General features: G+C 46.9%; 1 protein-coding gene across 4 annotated transcripts in view; it reads left to right on the top strand.

Moving 5' to 3' along the window:
* Positions 1-5,382: 5,382 nt before the first annotated feature.
* The window catches only part of LOC411315 (visual system homeobox 2), a 54,175-nt gene continuing 44,971 nt past the window's right edge, over positions 5,383-14,586 (top strand). Inside the window, exon 1 of one of the 4 annotated variants that reach the window (XM_006561856.3) lies at positions 5,383-8,035. In XM_006561856.3, the coding sequence (XP_006561919.1) occupies positions 7,570-8,035 (466 nt within the window). In that variant the 5' untranslated portion in view covers positions 5,383-7,569. The remainder of the gene's footprint in view (positions 8,036-14,586) is intronic. The other 3 variants (XM_394790.7, XM_016914175.2, XM_016914176.2) reach the window with 3 other exon arrangements.

The raw sequence follows: 14,586 nt of genomic DNA, 5'->3' as shown, positions 1-14,586 counted from the left end.
GCGAAATGTTAGAGAGGTGGATAGAAACGAACGGATATTTCTTCTTACCCGTGATCGGATCACCTCGTTTCCCGTTCCAGTCTGGTTGAGAAATGCGCTTCCGCGCGTCATTTAGACGTATTTAAGACGCAACGCAGCTATCCGAACAACTAGAATGAGATACCACGGCGCCGGTCAAGGCATTGTGAGAAGCTCGAGTGGCCGTGGATACTTAAGGGCTCATGGAACGAATATTAAGAGAAGGACTACCAGTTACAGGCGATGACTGGCTGACTTTTTTGAGAGGCAGAAATTATCTTGTCGTCTTTCTGACGAGCCCTGGGTGGTCCACGTTCCTCCGCTCGAAATACCACGAAACACTGTTCACCGTTAATAAGTTGTCGAAGGAAACGATCGAACAATCGATCCTGACTCGCAATTACACGAATTTTTCTCACGAATAAAGATGCAATTTGCCGCTGATAGGGGTAGTTTGCGTTCGTAGGAATCTCGTACGAATTATGCGTCTCTTATACACTCTTTCAAGAACGTATCAACTTAAAAAAATAATCCACGAATGTCCCAAATAACGAACGAAGAACGCGTTGAATGAACGGAAAAGTGATGCCTCGTCGCTTCTCCTCTTTTACGAAGAGATACGATTCTTCGATTCCTCGATTCAACTACCCGCTTTTATTATACGTCGTTGATTTCTCAACGCGTCTACACTCTCCCTCCCTCTCGCATGAAACATTCGATAACCAATCCAATCGAAAAGAGAGCCTTTTCCGGGAATAGCTCGGTAATGATAATTTTCCATCGAGCAATAATAATCTGGAGCGGCGCGTAGCTACGGAATCTATCGTCGGCAGAATCGGGATCAGCAGATTTTAATGGCGTCATATCGTTCGCAACAGTTATTCAACTTAAGAACAAGCTAAGCCGAAAGAGATCCAGCTCGTTCGAAGAAGACGTTGGCGGAGGGAGGGGGAGGGGGAGGCGTCCTTCCTTCGGAAAAGGATACTTAGGATTAATCAGGAATGCTGTAATTGAATTTAACGTCCGAATTGAGTATTTTCGCTTACAAAGAGCCGAAAGAGAGCGGAGCGAGGGGGGGAGAGGAGGGGGAGAAGGAAGGGGGTCGGCGAAAGGAGAGAGCGCGGCGGCGGTTCGAAGGAGAAGCGGGCGCGGAGAGGACGGGGACGGGCCGTGTAATTGGAAAAGCTTTGGATTAACAATTTTGCAGGACTCGGCGAAAATGTTGGCGAAAAGAGGATTGGCGGAGCAATGAGATCCTTTCGCTCGTTTGTTTGCAGGTAGGGAACGCGGCCGAGCGAAGGGCACGGCCGTTTCCCGATGTTAGAAGTGGGCCTCTTCGGAGGAAACCGGGTTTCAGAAATTAATTTACCGGCATTATACATCGATCGGGCTTCGGGTCGAGCGTGCGATTGTTCGGACGGATCGGTGGCGAGTATCGCAGCAACCGATATCTCAATCGTTTGAAAGTTTTGAGTAAAATTATATATTTATTCTTATTAGAATCGAGGGTTTAAATTTTTCTTTCTTTTCTTTCTTCCTTTTTGTTCTTGAACGTAGTGGAGGAGCAACATGTTCGAATAAGAATCGAAGATAAGGTTTCTTTTCTCTTCCTTTTGTTTTTTTTCTTTTCTTTGAAAGATCGAATGGATGAATTTTGTAAAATTGCTGCTCGTGCCCCGTTCGCCGCGATCCACGCTATGAAACGAGAGATTTCGAGCTTCGGTTACATCGTAATATCACGAAATTTCGAGGTTCCTAAAGCATTGCGACTAATTTCATATTTCCCGGCGGCGCTCGTCTCAAATTTCCTCTCGTGCGGGGATAAATGATCTCGACTACTATCGTAATTAGATAAATTAACAGAGCGTGAGTTGAGGCAGCCCGGTTCCTGCGCGGAACGCGTACACGTTACGGGGAACGAGAGCGGTTTGAGGTCTAGTTATCCGGAACTAGGATCGTTGCATAGCGCATCGACTAATTGTAAATAGCGCGGCCCACGAAATAAACGCCCGTTAACGGGTTAACAAAAGGAAAATTTGATCAATTCACGCTCTCTATTTTTTTCTCTTTCCAACCCATCCTTTTGTCGTTTCCTTTTTCTTTCGTCGCCTCGAATATATATCCGTTACGAGATAATATATACTTGTACACTTTATTACGAGTTTCGAGTTTCTCAATTAATCTGTATATACATACCCAAGAATATTTTTCCCGAGTTGGCGAACATTAACGAGCGACAAACTCACAATTTGGAAATTTTTAAACGAGGCAAACGAACGGCGGGGGAAGAGCAGTGCGGTAGAAGAAGTTTCGCGTCGAAAATCTCTGGATTTTCCAACGACGTGAATATTGCAAATTATCGCGACGCGTTGCCAACTTACTCGATCCTCTTGCGAAAAAAATAAAAAAGAGAAGGAAAAAAATTGTTGGAGCGTGTGTGCCCCGTAGCCATAGCGTGTGAATCCTTGATTGAAGGGGGCTTAAACGCGGGGAGAGCGTTCGCGATCTGACCCGATGAAGATATCCGCGCCTCCCTGTATGGGAGTGATACGACAACCCTCGCGCGACAACCGGCACAATGCGCTGAATTTAGAAGTACAATAATCGGTTAAGTTAAGAAGTAAAGCAAGTGCTCGATTCTGAAGTCGTTGAAGTGCGCTGGCAAATGAGGGCCCCCTCCCCTCTGCTTCCTTCGCCGCGATATATATCTATCTCGAGTAGTTTAAGCATTTTTTCAAATCCTTCGAAATTCCCCTGGCGACGCGGAGTAATTGCAATTTCAGGGATCCACCGGGTTTTCGAGCCTCAACGCTGTTGAACGCGTTCGGTAACCGTGTTTGCGCGAGCGATGATGCGTGCCACATGATCGGTATGTATTTCCAATTTCGTAATTTAAATTCTACCAAGATCTTGTACGTTTCAGTTTTCTCTTTTTAGATATTTTTTTGTGAATGCTGTGCTTGAGATCCGTAGAGATAAAATTCGGTAAAATTTTAATTTTATTCTTCGAGATATATTTAAAGTATGATAAAAGGAAGAGGTGATAACAATTGTAATAATATGCAAATGCTTAATAATGGGAACAAAGAGAGTAGTATAGAGATAAATGTGAATAAATGTGACAATAGCAATGATGATATCATTTTGTTGTTTGGGAGGAATTTAAACAATTTGAAAAATTAATCAAAAGATTAATGGAAAAAAAAAAGTTTCATAGAATTAAACGATCCTTTTTAATTTGTCTTTGCAAATATTTGCACGCGATGTTAAGATCAAAGTAATCATTGTAATTTTTGTACCAAGATCCGTTCCATAAAAACGGTTGAAAACGAACAATAATTTCTTAATATAAAGGACAAACGAGCGAGACTAGAAATGAAGAGAGCCGTTCTTATACCTCTCTCCTTAGCTGAAGAGATGAACGCAAGAACTCCGAGATATTTTACCGAAACAAAGGTTCGAGCACAAAACCTTTCTCTTTCTCGCCCCGCTTTTTGCTTCTCGCCCTCGAAGAAGATGCGCGAGTTTTTCGCCGATAAAAAGACCATCTCTGCATCGGTATTACGCTTCTTTGGAGTTATTGCTTACAAACGTTGGACTAACGTAAATGTACACGCGCGTCCTCCGTGTCCTACACTTTATCAATTCTTTCGAATACAATTTTTTCGACGTTCAATCTTTTCGATCCCTCTCTTTATTTTCCATCGGCCTAGAAAATTGTCGAATAACGAGTTTACAATCAAAGTCACAGATCTAGTTATCAAAGATTCTCGTTACTAAAAATCTCATTATCATAAGATTTGAATAAAAAAGGAATCGTAAATTTTAGTATTCAGATACTCGCCTCCGAATAATCCTCTGAACCCTTTGTGCTGTACAAAATTAAATAACAAAATTTTTAGCAAAGAAAGAAAGAAACTTGAAAAATGGAGAGAGAAGGAAAACGAGAGAGAAAGAGAGAGAAAGAGAGAAGGAAAAGGTTCGTTTTCGAAAAATAGCTCAATTTTGAGAGTTGGGATCCGAGCACGGGGCACAGCAGTCTTTTGAAAAAATTCCCTCCGACACTATCGGGAAGTTGGCCGGCGAAGATCACGAGTTTCCACACCCTTTCTGTGTTCCTACGATCGCGCCACCCCCGCCGCACCATCCACCACCACCAACAACGCCACCAACACCACCACCATCCTTCTCAAGTGGAATTGGCGGTGTTGAGCGTCGCGCAAGGTATCCGAGGAGAGTAGACCTTAAGTCGGACGGCCTTAAGGGCGTGTTTCCCCTGTCTACCGTGGACGAGTTGAGTGATAAATCGATTTACGTCCTGGCCAATGAGGGTTGAAAGTGGCGCTTTCTGATTGGCCCGTTCTCAGACCACTCCCCCTTCGTTAATAAAGGTTTCTGGGCGAAAGCCGGTTTCACCGTACCGCAATTTTTGTCCAAGGATCTTTGCTCCGACTCCGCCGAGCGAAAGGATCTTGAAACTTTGCTTTCGAGAACTTGGGGGTTAAATTTTAATCATTTGTTTCGTATCTCTTTCAATCGACGGATGTGCTCATTCATTCGGAAAAAAATCGCAGGAACGAGACAATTTGAAATCGATCGATCGATACACCAATTTGATTAATTGGGTTAATCGATATATCTGACAAAAAAAAAAAAATCTCGATCCACTATCTATCGTCGATCTGAGAAATACGACACGATACGAATTCGTTTCATTCGGGAAATAATTGGCAATGAAATTTCGTAGGAGAGGACGAACCGATACGACTCTCCCGAGAGTATGGGATCGGTGATTCAGAGTCACGGTCATCGTTGCGAGCGTATCCACGCTCGGGGGGGAAAAAAAAAAAAGAAGAAGAAGAAGAAGAAAAAAAAAGAGAAAAACGTGCGGGGCGATCGAGCACGGCGCGTACCCGTTCTCGCGAGTTAGGAAGAAACGCGGTGTCCTGACGGGCCAAGTTCGGCAAGCTCGAGGATCGAGGTCTTTTCAGGCTGTGGTAAACCGGTCTGTCGTAGGCGTAGCCGGTTGAGGCGTTGACATCGGTAGACCCCACCTTCCCGTTGGTAACTAGGGCTATGTCTACCCGGCTGGCCGTCTCAAAAAACCGACCAATCCGCGATGCGAGACGGCCACTGTCGGCGCGTAAAGTAGCGGAGGCGCCTTTGTTGCGAGGGGTCGACGAGTGTTGAAAAGAAGGGCCGAGAGTGGGGTTGTGTACGCGTCGGGTAGAAAGGGAGGCGGCGGGCGGTGACGAAGGGGAAGGGATCGCGGGACCCGTTGAAACGAGAGAGAGAGAGAGAGTGGATAGAGTGTGCGGGAGAAAGAGAGAGAGAGAGGGAGGGAGCGGGAAGAGCGGGGCGGGGGAAAGGGGGAACGCGACGTCGGAGGGGGTGTGTGGGTCGGGTAAACGCCACCCTCCGCGGGAGGGTGTGAGTGTGTGAGCGGGTACGTGTACGGGTGCACAGCCGCCCCCGGGGGTTTCCCTTCTTCGTTGGCTGGCGCGCAGTCGAGCAACCCTGTGCTGTGCTCGCCAGCTCAGTTGCCCATCGCCGCGACGACGACACGGTTGCGCCACTACGACACTCGGACGTTACCGTAACCGGGGCTGGCCGTACAGAGTAAACACGTTGCTTCTCTTGTCTCGAAGCCGCGTGTATTATTATTTATACGAGTTCGCTTCGAGTCCGGTCGAGTTTCGAAATATAGATAGGGAGGGAGAGGGAGAGAGAGAAAGGGAGAGAGAGAGAGAGAGAGAGAGTGAGAGGGAGGAAGAGAGAGAGAGAGAGAGAGGAAAAGAGAGGAAGAACGCGATGGGAGTTTAGTATCGTACGTACTACATGGGTCCGATCTTTGACTGAGCTGTGGTGGTGCTGTCAGTGTTATTTGGCCGTATATCGGTGTAGCCGAATCGTCGCGATTTGACCAAGTGTGCACGAGTTCTGGAGGAGAGGAGAGGAAAGGGAGAGAGGAAGAGGAGACGCGGGGCAAAAGTGTGAGGGATCGGGGAAAGAAAAGAATGGAAAAGGAATCGGGAACGGACGTTGGACGTTGCTCTTGATCTCTGCCCTAGGGAGGATTGGCCGTCTCGTTGATCGTCCGCTACGTTTTTTTTTTTTTTTTCCCCTCGTACGAGATAGCGGCGGAAGAGCGGCCGGTGCACCGACGAGTGCCTTTCCGAGTTGAGCGAAGGAATACAGAGCGGAGGCGGAGGAGGAAGAACTCTGTTGTCCTTGAAATTCGATCCCCGCGCGAGAAGAGAATGAAAGAAAGAAGCGGTTCCACAAATTTCCATGCGCATCGTTGAGGTCGAAGGAGAGTTTTGTTCGGTGCGATGAATGAACGAAACCCGTCACCCGCGCTATCTCGAGGTTGAATAGAATTCCTGGACACCGGAGATAAGGCCCTTGATTGTCTTTGGACGAGTGTGTCTCGGTTAATACTCGAACGGACGAGCGATGAACCCAGGAATCCGTACCTGATCACAACGAAACCGCAATTCAACGAACAGACTTAGGCTGAAAGTGTGAGGTTAAACGCGTAGTTTCTAGACAGAGTAGATGTGTTCAAGTGTGAAACGAAATAATAATACGAGATAATACGGTCGCGCCGTTTACAGGGAGAAGCCGATACGTTTCAGTCGAGTCGACGCTCGCAGGTTGCCGTCGCTCGCCGCAACTTGCTCCTCAGTTTCTCCGTTCGACGGATCCCCGGCTTCTCCGCCTTTACAACGAAGATAAGTTTTAAATTTACGTATACTCGTAAACAAACCTAGTAATTCTAAATATCGATCCATCATTTTCCACGGCAATTGCCAATGATGGAGATCTATGAAAACACTTAGGAACCGGTGACGGGTTCCCCGGTCGGTATCTCTTCGTTTTATTACAAGTCGAAACTCGTTGTATATTTTGGAAAATCAACCGCTCAATTAGCTATCGTTTCGTAGCAAGCCTATCGGAGTAGAGATCGGTTTCCTTTCCTATTCTCGAGTCAAGATAGAGAAATATCGAAAACGATGCTCGCCGCAAACCGTCGGATCTCGAGCAAGCGTTATGTCAAGGCCTAGCCACGCCGACAGCCTCGTTCTTTTCTATTCCTCCTTGTTTGACCGTAGAAAGAAAGAATCGTTCCACAATTTTTGATCGAACGGATACAGTTCGAACGAAACCCAACGAATTCGAATCTTTCTCCAACACTCGGAATCTTGTAAAAGGAAAGAGGAAGGAAGAAAGAAAAAAGACAAAAAAACAAAAGTTCCTACGAATCGAGACTCGATCTCGATACGAAACAGCAACGAGAAAACAACTATTCGAAACTGTTTGATCGAATAGCTGGCCAGGTAGAGAAACAACGATCTTCTTGAAACTTTCGTTCTTTCAACGAGTCTTCGACGAGTCGAGACTCAACATGCGCCGTTGAGCATAGGGACTTGGACAGAAGCGCGAAGAGAAGGATCTCGATCGTTATCTCGAGCGCGACGTTAAACGATAAATCTGGAAAGGGAATAATGCCGTTTTGAGACGCGATAATAATCGGTGAGAAACGCAAAGATGCCGCAGCGATCGCCGTTCGCGATCCAGGAGCTGCTGGGGCTGAACGGTACCGGAAACGGAAGCGGTACCGATCGCGGCTCGCCCCAAGGATCACCGCCGGCCGGCGTCTCGGCCGTTTCTTACGCGCCCACGGCGCCTCACCACAAGCTATGGGACTACATGCCCAGCCTGACCAATCATCTGGGCAATCTGGGGAATCTTGGGAATCTGGGCAACCTCACGGCCTCGCGGATGGCCTATCTGAATGCGCAGGCGGCCGTCGCCGCTGCCTTCCTGCCGCCGCCCCACCCCCACCCCGCGCACCACGTACCGCATCATCAGGTACATCAACCGGGACAACTTCCGGCCTCACCGGCCGGTGTCAACGTGCATCCGGGTGCACACGCGCAGCATGTACTTCCGGGCACCGCAGTCACCGCGAACCATCATCAGCACAGTCCGAGTCAGCACACGCCACCCCACGGTGAGTTATCATCCTTAATATCATCCTTTCTTTCGCCACGCTCGCGTCTCTGGACACGACGCTCCGCCATATGTAAATCGATCGCGAGCTAATTTAATAGTATTTCGAAATGGTTTCGAATTGAAGATACGGATCATTTCTTATAATTGTGTAACATTTATATACGTCGATACCGATGATCGTTTACGTTATGCAACCTTCGATTCGTCCATTTTTGAATAGCTATCTAGAACTTTGGACGCTAGATTTAAAGTGTAAGATAGTATTCGGTATATATTTGGTTTGTTGATTATCGAGTTTCCAAAAAATATGCATGCGTTTCGTATTTATATGTTATGCATGCTGTACAAAATTTATTTAAACGCGTCTTTAGATGCGCACAAACGATTACACGCGTCTCTATAGTTCTATTGAAGAAATATATAGACGGAGAAATAATTTTCAGGCAACAATTACCCCGATTAATGAATTTCCCCGTTGTTCAAACGTTTCGTTAAGATTAAATTGTTGAAATCCGGCCGGCTCCCTATTAACGGATCCCTTGGAAGAAAACTGTAACGCTTTTCCACGGGAAAATGGCTCCGTCGCGAATTTCTTATTCCAGCTCTTCCAACGAGGCTGGACCGGCGGAACAACATCGAGCCGCGTGGCGAGCGTTAATGCGTCATTATCATTAAAACTTGCCCCGTTTATTTATAGATGACGATTAAGATGACATTGTTTCCGTCAAATCGTTTCGCTCGCGAGCCCGTGCCCCATTGTACTTGGACAATTATAACCGTACCATTTATTCCACGAATGGAACCTCTAACTGTTTCATTTTCATTCGGTAGTAAGGGAAGGTAAGGGTGGGGAGGAATAGGGGGAGGGGGAAGGGAACGAAGAATTGATAATTAATTTTACACAACAACCGTGCGCGCATTGTGACCACGGTAACAAGCGACCACTTCATTCAATCTTAACACCTACGTTCGTTAAGACCTACATCTTGGCCGAGGGTACAAGAAACGGATCCCCGTCGAGGGAACAGGGAAGGAACAAGGATCTCGAGACCGCCGGCGTCGTTACATCGCGCCTCTCCCCTCCCCCTCTCTCTTACTACCTAGACGCGAATTTTTACAAATAATAGTGACCTGAACTTTTGAACGGAAGAGGAGAGAACGCGTTGTGAACGCGCCGTTCCGCCACGCCGCTATACAAACCGCACTTCCTTTTACAACGCGGTTGCTCCTTACACCGTACACACACACCGCGGGTGTGTACGCGTGTAGAAGAAAAAGAAAACCGAGAAACCAATTAAAAAAGCCGCGGTGCCTCGATTCCCGCTCCCATTGATCCCTCCCTCCCCCTCCCTCCTCCCGTTCGCCAACTGTTAACGAACGTTTGCAACCGATTCATTCTTCATCACCGTCATCGATACGTCGACGTCGTAATAAAGCATTGATCGGCAATCAGGGGGATTGCTTTTCAACCTTTAGACAAGGATGAACCCTCACGTGTCGGTTGAAGTAAATTAATAGGCGTATCGTCGTCCCACCGTGAAACGAGCACTTAACGTGCCACTTACGGATATCATTTAACAGAGAGCCACTCAAGATCGTGTTACCGAAAATCGACGAGGCGACTTTCCTCCTCCGTGTATCCGAGTAGAGAATTCTCTCTCTCTCTCTCTCTCTCTCTATTGTCTATTGTAGTTTGCCAGTTTTCGCCTGTTTTTGGGGAAAAGGAACAGCTGACCAAGGCTTCACGCCCCTGGAATGAAATCATTGCGTCGATTTTGCGTACAAACAAGTTTCGAGTGATTGGTTGACAAGCAGCTGCCTGATATCTGCTCTCTCCGAGTAAATTGATTGCACAAATTGTATCTCGGGAATACAATACTCGGTTGAAGGATTGAAATTTTCGCGAACGCGGAAGAAAGGTGGATTGGAGATTGTTGGAACGGCGGAAAGAAATCATCTCGCTGTTTTACGGGGGATCAACGTCGGATACGTTAGATGAGCCGGAGAGAAAGAATAAGGCAAAGAAAGAGGGGTGAGTGCCGGGGTGAGTGCACTGTGGGAATTGAATATTTTTGTCAGAATAATCCCCAACGTTATGAATAATTAGTGGTATAATGAGTTGAGTGTTGGGCAGACCTGCAATGTCTCACCAAAACACAAAGAACCTCGACAAAACGTAAAAATGGCCGCACTCGAGCAAACTGTTCTCAACTTGCACGGGCGAAACCTCAGAGTTTCGTTTGTGTAAGATTTTTTTTTTTTTTTTTTTGCCCCTCTCTCTTTTAATTATTACACAGTCGCTAGTTTTTTGAAAATACTCGTGTACGGGAATCATTTGAGAAGAAACTTTTGAGAAGAATTAATTGGGTTCGTTAAAAAGAAGAAGTTGCACGTATAAGAAACTCGATCCATCTTCGAATAATTTACGTAAGTGGAAGTAGAAATTTTGATAAACGTAAAGGAGGAATAGCAAGCATTGGGATAAAATGTTTTTTCGTCAAAATGGTATCGCGATAATAATAAACAACGATGGTCGGAGTAAAGCGAGTAAATTTTATCCGTATAACGAATTTTTTGAGAACGATTTTCGGGTGTCGGGTTCCCGGTGCAGCACAAAGGATCTGCCCTTCCATTCAAACGTCACTCTAGCACCTCGTCTTACAGTACGCATTTATTTGGCGCACTTCATTCGTTCCTTTTTGTCTTAAATCTTGGCCAGACTTAAAGACGAGAGCACAGACCGGGCAACCGCTCGATTTCTACCCGATAATAATTATATCGATCGTCGTGAGATCGATTACGAAAGTTTCTCGTCGCATTCAATAATCACCCTCATCGATCAACGATGTCCTTTGTTCCCCCGATTCCGATAGATTCTCTGGAATACGAAAAGAAAAATTCATTAAGTAAGAATATTATTGATTGGAAATTCAAAATTTCGAGATCGATGGAAAGAAAGACGTGGTAATAAATGAAACGAAACTTTCGCTTTCCGAAGAATCTTTAATTCTCTTATTATTCGAAAACGCACGGTATTCAAGAAGGAAAAGGATTTCCAACGAGAAACGTGTTGCCACGTGTGGAGAGAAATTATAATAGATGGAGTAGAAGAAAATTGGTAACACGTAGGTATATTGGGGGTGTAGGTACATAAGGATTAAATAGGCGATAGCGAGGAGGCGACGAATGTTCGGGGATGGTAAATGGCGTATGATCGATTCGCTTGGCAGCAGCGCGTTAATCGGTGGTGGTGAGAAGGAAAGGGGGGGTCGGAATGCGGGAACTGTGCGGATCGCATTGTCTAAAAATTCCGAGATTCGCGCCGGTTCGCGTCGAGGCTTTGCCTTTCCACCGGCTTGTACACCGACTCGTCTCTCTCCTCCTCGCTCCGCTTTTTTCGGTTCGTTTGAAGTTGGCAATCAACTAGATTGCCTATCAACGCCTGAGAAGTCTCCTTGCACACTCCCGTCGGTCCACTCCTTTTCTTGCTCCCACACGCTCTCTCTCTCTCTTCCTCCCTCTCCCTCTCTCTATCGCACCCTCACACACGGCCACGCGACAACGTTGTTCTTCCTTTATTCCCTCCACGCCGCGCGCTCCTCCGCGCCGATCTTGCGCGCTTTCGCCGCACGGCGCCGCCTCGATTCTTCTTCCTTCCCCATTTTCCCTCTTTCTCCCACCTTCTTCCGCCTCCCCTCCTTATCCCGCGCCCTGCCTCCTTTATCCTTCCTTTCTCTTCTTTTTCTCACGCTTGATATCGTCCTGGTAACACATCTCCGCGAAACGATTCCGCAAAACGTGGCGCAATCGGTCCTCCATTGTTCCCGCGTACCCCTTTCATCCGAGGGACTGGGAAAAGTGTGCCGAGCCTTTGCACCGAATCCTTCGTTCCGAGGATTCCCCCGTTGTAATCGTTGACCCGTTATTTTGAGTACCGTTCGATAAATTGGAACAAGAAAATTCGATCGAATGGGATCGAATCGAATCGAATGGAACGGAATCGAGTGATTTGGTTGGGGAGGAAGAGAGAAAGAAAGAAAGAAAGAAAGGAGGAGGAGAGATGGAAGGAAAGAAAGGAGTGAATTGGCGGGTTGATTCGTCACGCCTCTGACGGAATGGCTTCTGACGGAAAGTCGAGGAACGAGTGGAAAAAAAGGGAGAAATACCACCCGGCCATCGGAGGGCTTGGAGGAGTAGGAGGGGGTGGGGGCGGGTGGCGATGGTGGAAGCACGGGATAAGGGGTGCGGCCTGTAGGCGCAGGTCGATACTGATTAGTACTTCAAAGCGGCTTGAACGCGAGCCCCACGCGCTCCACCATCGACGAGGTGGATTTGTGACAAAGCAAGCGCCGCCACTCGAGCAAAAAATCTTGAACAAATTAGCGGATTATGAATCCGACTGGCTTTGTTTCCAGGAAAGTGGTTGCAGACACGTATAAGAGACTCGCGACACGAATACGTAGCGAGACCCTCTCCTCCTCCTGTATTTTTCATCGCGTTCCGCGCTCCTCTCTCCTCCGCGTGTACGTGCGGCCGATTTTGCGCGATCACGTGTGCGTAAGAGCCGCTGCAATTCAAATTAGCCCACTAGGCTACACCTCTCTTCAAACCGATACCGCGCGCGCGGCCGAGATGGGAGCCGTGAACGGTTTCGCTTCTTCCTACGCGACATCTTCTTCGAACTGCTATTAGAATATATTCGCGTCCTTCCATCCTTCCTCCTATCCGTCAACTTGCGACCCGAAACAACAGATATCGCAGGCTTTCGACTTCGACGTTGGTTCGCGGCTGGAAGGAGAATAGAGGAAGAATTGAAATTTCAAGATGATCGATTCGTATCGAAGGGAGGTGAGGGGGTGGAAAAAAATAGACTCGCTAGCTCGTTCAGTGGCTTATGCAACTGCGAATGCAAATTAAACGAAATTAAACAGTTAATTAAAGTAGCGGCACCCCCCCGGGGAGAAGTTAATTGAGATTCTTGGGAGATTTGTCGCGCGGAATGTCTTAATTTAGTCCCTTAAGCGCCCTAACTCGCCTTAACAACTTAGAATAATTGGATAACACTGCCAGGGCGTGCTCACCGTCACAAGTAGGAAAATTCAGTCTCTCGTCTCCGAGAGGCTTCTTTTTCTTTTTCTTTTTCTTTTTTTTTTCTTCTTCTTCTTATTTTTCTCCCCACTTTTCTTTCGTTTTTGTTTTCGTCTTTCTTTCTTTCTTTCTTTCTTCTTTTTTATCTCTTTCTGCTTAACGTATCACGTTCCACGTCTACATCACTCGGTCACGACGATATTTCTTACACATTCTTATCGCCCTCCACTCTCGCGATCGCAAAAATTGGTTTTAACGAGATAGAAATATCTATAACACGATCATCGTTGGCTCGTGCGAAAAAGCGAATTCTCATTTTCCCATCGATCGACCAAACGACCACAAATTTCCCCGATTCGGTCAGAAACGAGTTTATCTCATTACACTCTGGCCGCGGTGTCAATCATACGACTCTCCCCCGTCTAATCGTGTAATCCGCTCGAACAAACCAATCCGGGAATCCGAGGAAAATCTCTCCTCCCCTCCTATACTTCTCGGCTGATTACCCGCGGAAAATACGAAATGGCTATTCGATACAAATCCAAAAGTAGTCCGTTCCATCGCTATTATCGTTCGACGAGTGGTGCGTCATAGCGCGAGAAAGAAATTATGAAAGAAATCCTTTCGTCTTTTTCTATTTTTTCTTAATATTATTGTCAATTTCTACCGATCCTCGATCTCTTTCTCTTCTCTTCTCGAAAAATTGAATGGAAGGAACACTTTTACACTCGTGCAAAGTGTTTCTTACGGTCGAACGATTCTCAAACGCAAGAATCTAGAAAACTAGGCTCATCGTCGAGCGACACGCGTTGTAACGACTGAGAAGGAAATCCCCCAATTCGTTACTTTAATTATTTAATTTCGCGGCAAGTTGCACCGATGCTGCCCGCCTCCTGCACGTTCGATGGAAAATCCGGGAACGCGATTATCGACGGACAAACGGTATCGATCTACCACCCCACCGTAACAAAGTCATGCGCGCTAACAGGCCGGGTAAGCATGTTTCACCATACCGTAAACTCGGAGGCATTATTCGAAGGTGCGCGCGTATGTGTGTATCGTGCGTGTGTAGTACGTACCGCGATGGTAGACGATGGTAGACGACTATCAATCGGCCTTTTCGCGGCTGCTACTCACCTCGTAAATTTTCACCCTTTGACACGCGCCTAATACGAAGCCCCTCCGGGGGTCTGCAGAGACGAGGCCTGGGCTCGAGCCGCGTTACGGCAATACTGCGTCGGCCGACGTGGCTGTCTAACCCCTCGGGAGTTGCGGGACGTTAATGAAATAACACGGGAATTAGTCTCGGACATTACCGGCAAACTATGTCCATTACCCGTGAACGCGTACCATACCACTTTGTCTCCAACTTTCTGCTCGATATTCCTCGCATCCGTTTTGATCCGTGGCCGACCGAGATCGATCGTTAATTAGTCGTATTCTCGATCCGTCGATGGGATT

Source organism: Apis mellifera, linkage group LG9 (genome assembly GCF_003254395.2).
Source record: "Apis mellifera strain DH4 linkage group LG9, Amel_HAv3.1, whole genome shotgun sequence".
In the NCBI taxonomy this organism is placed as follows: domain Eukaryota; kingdom Metazoa; phylum Arthropoda; class Insecta; order Hymenoptera; family Apidae; genus Apis; species Apis mellifera.
The sequence above is the reverse complement of the archived record's forward strand: the minus strand, read 5'-3'. Positions and strand labels throughout refer to the sequence as shown.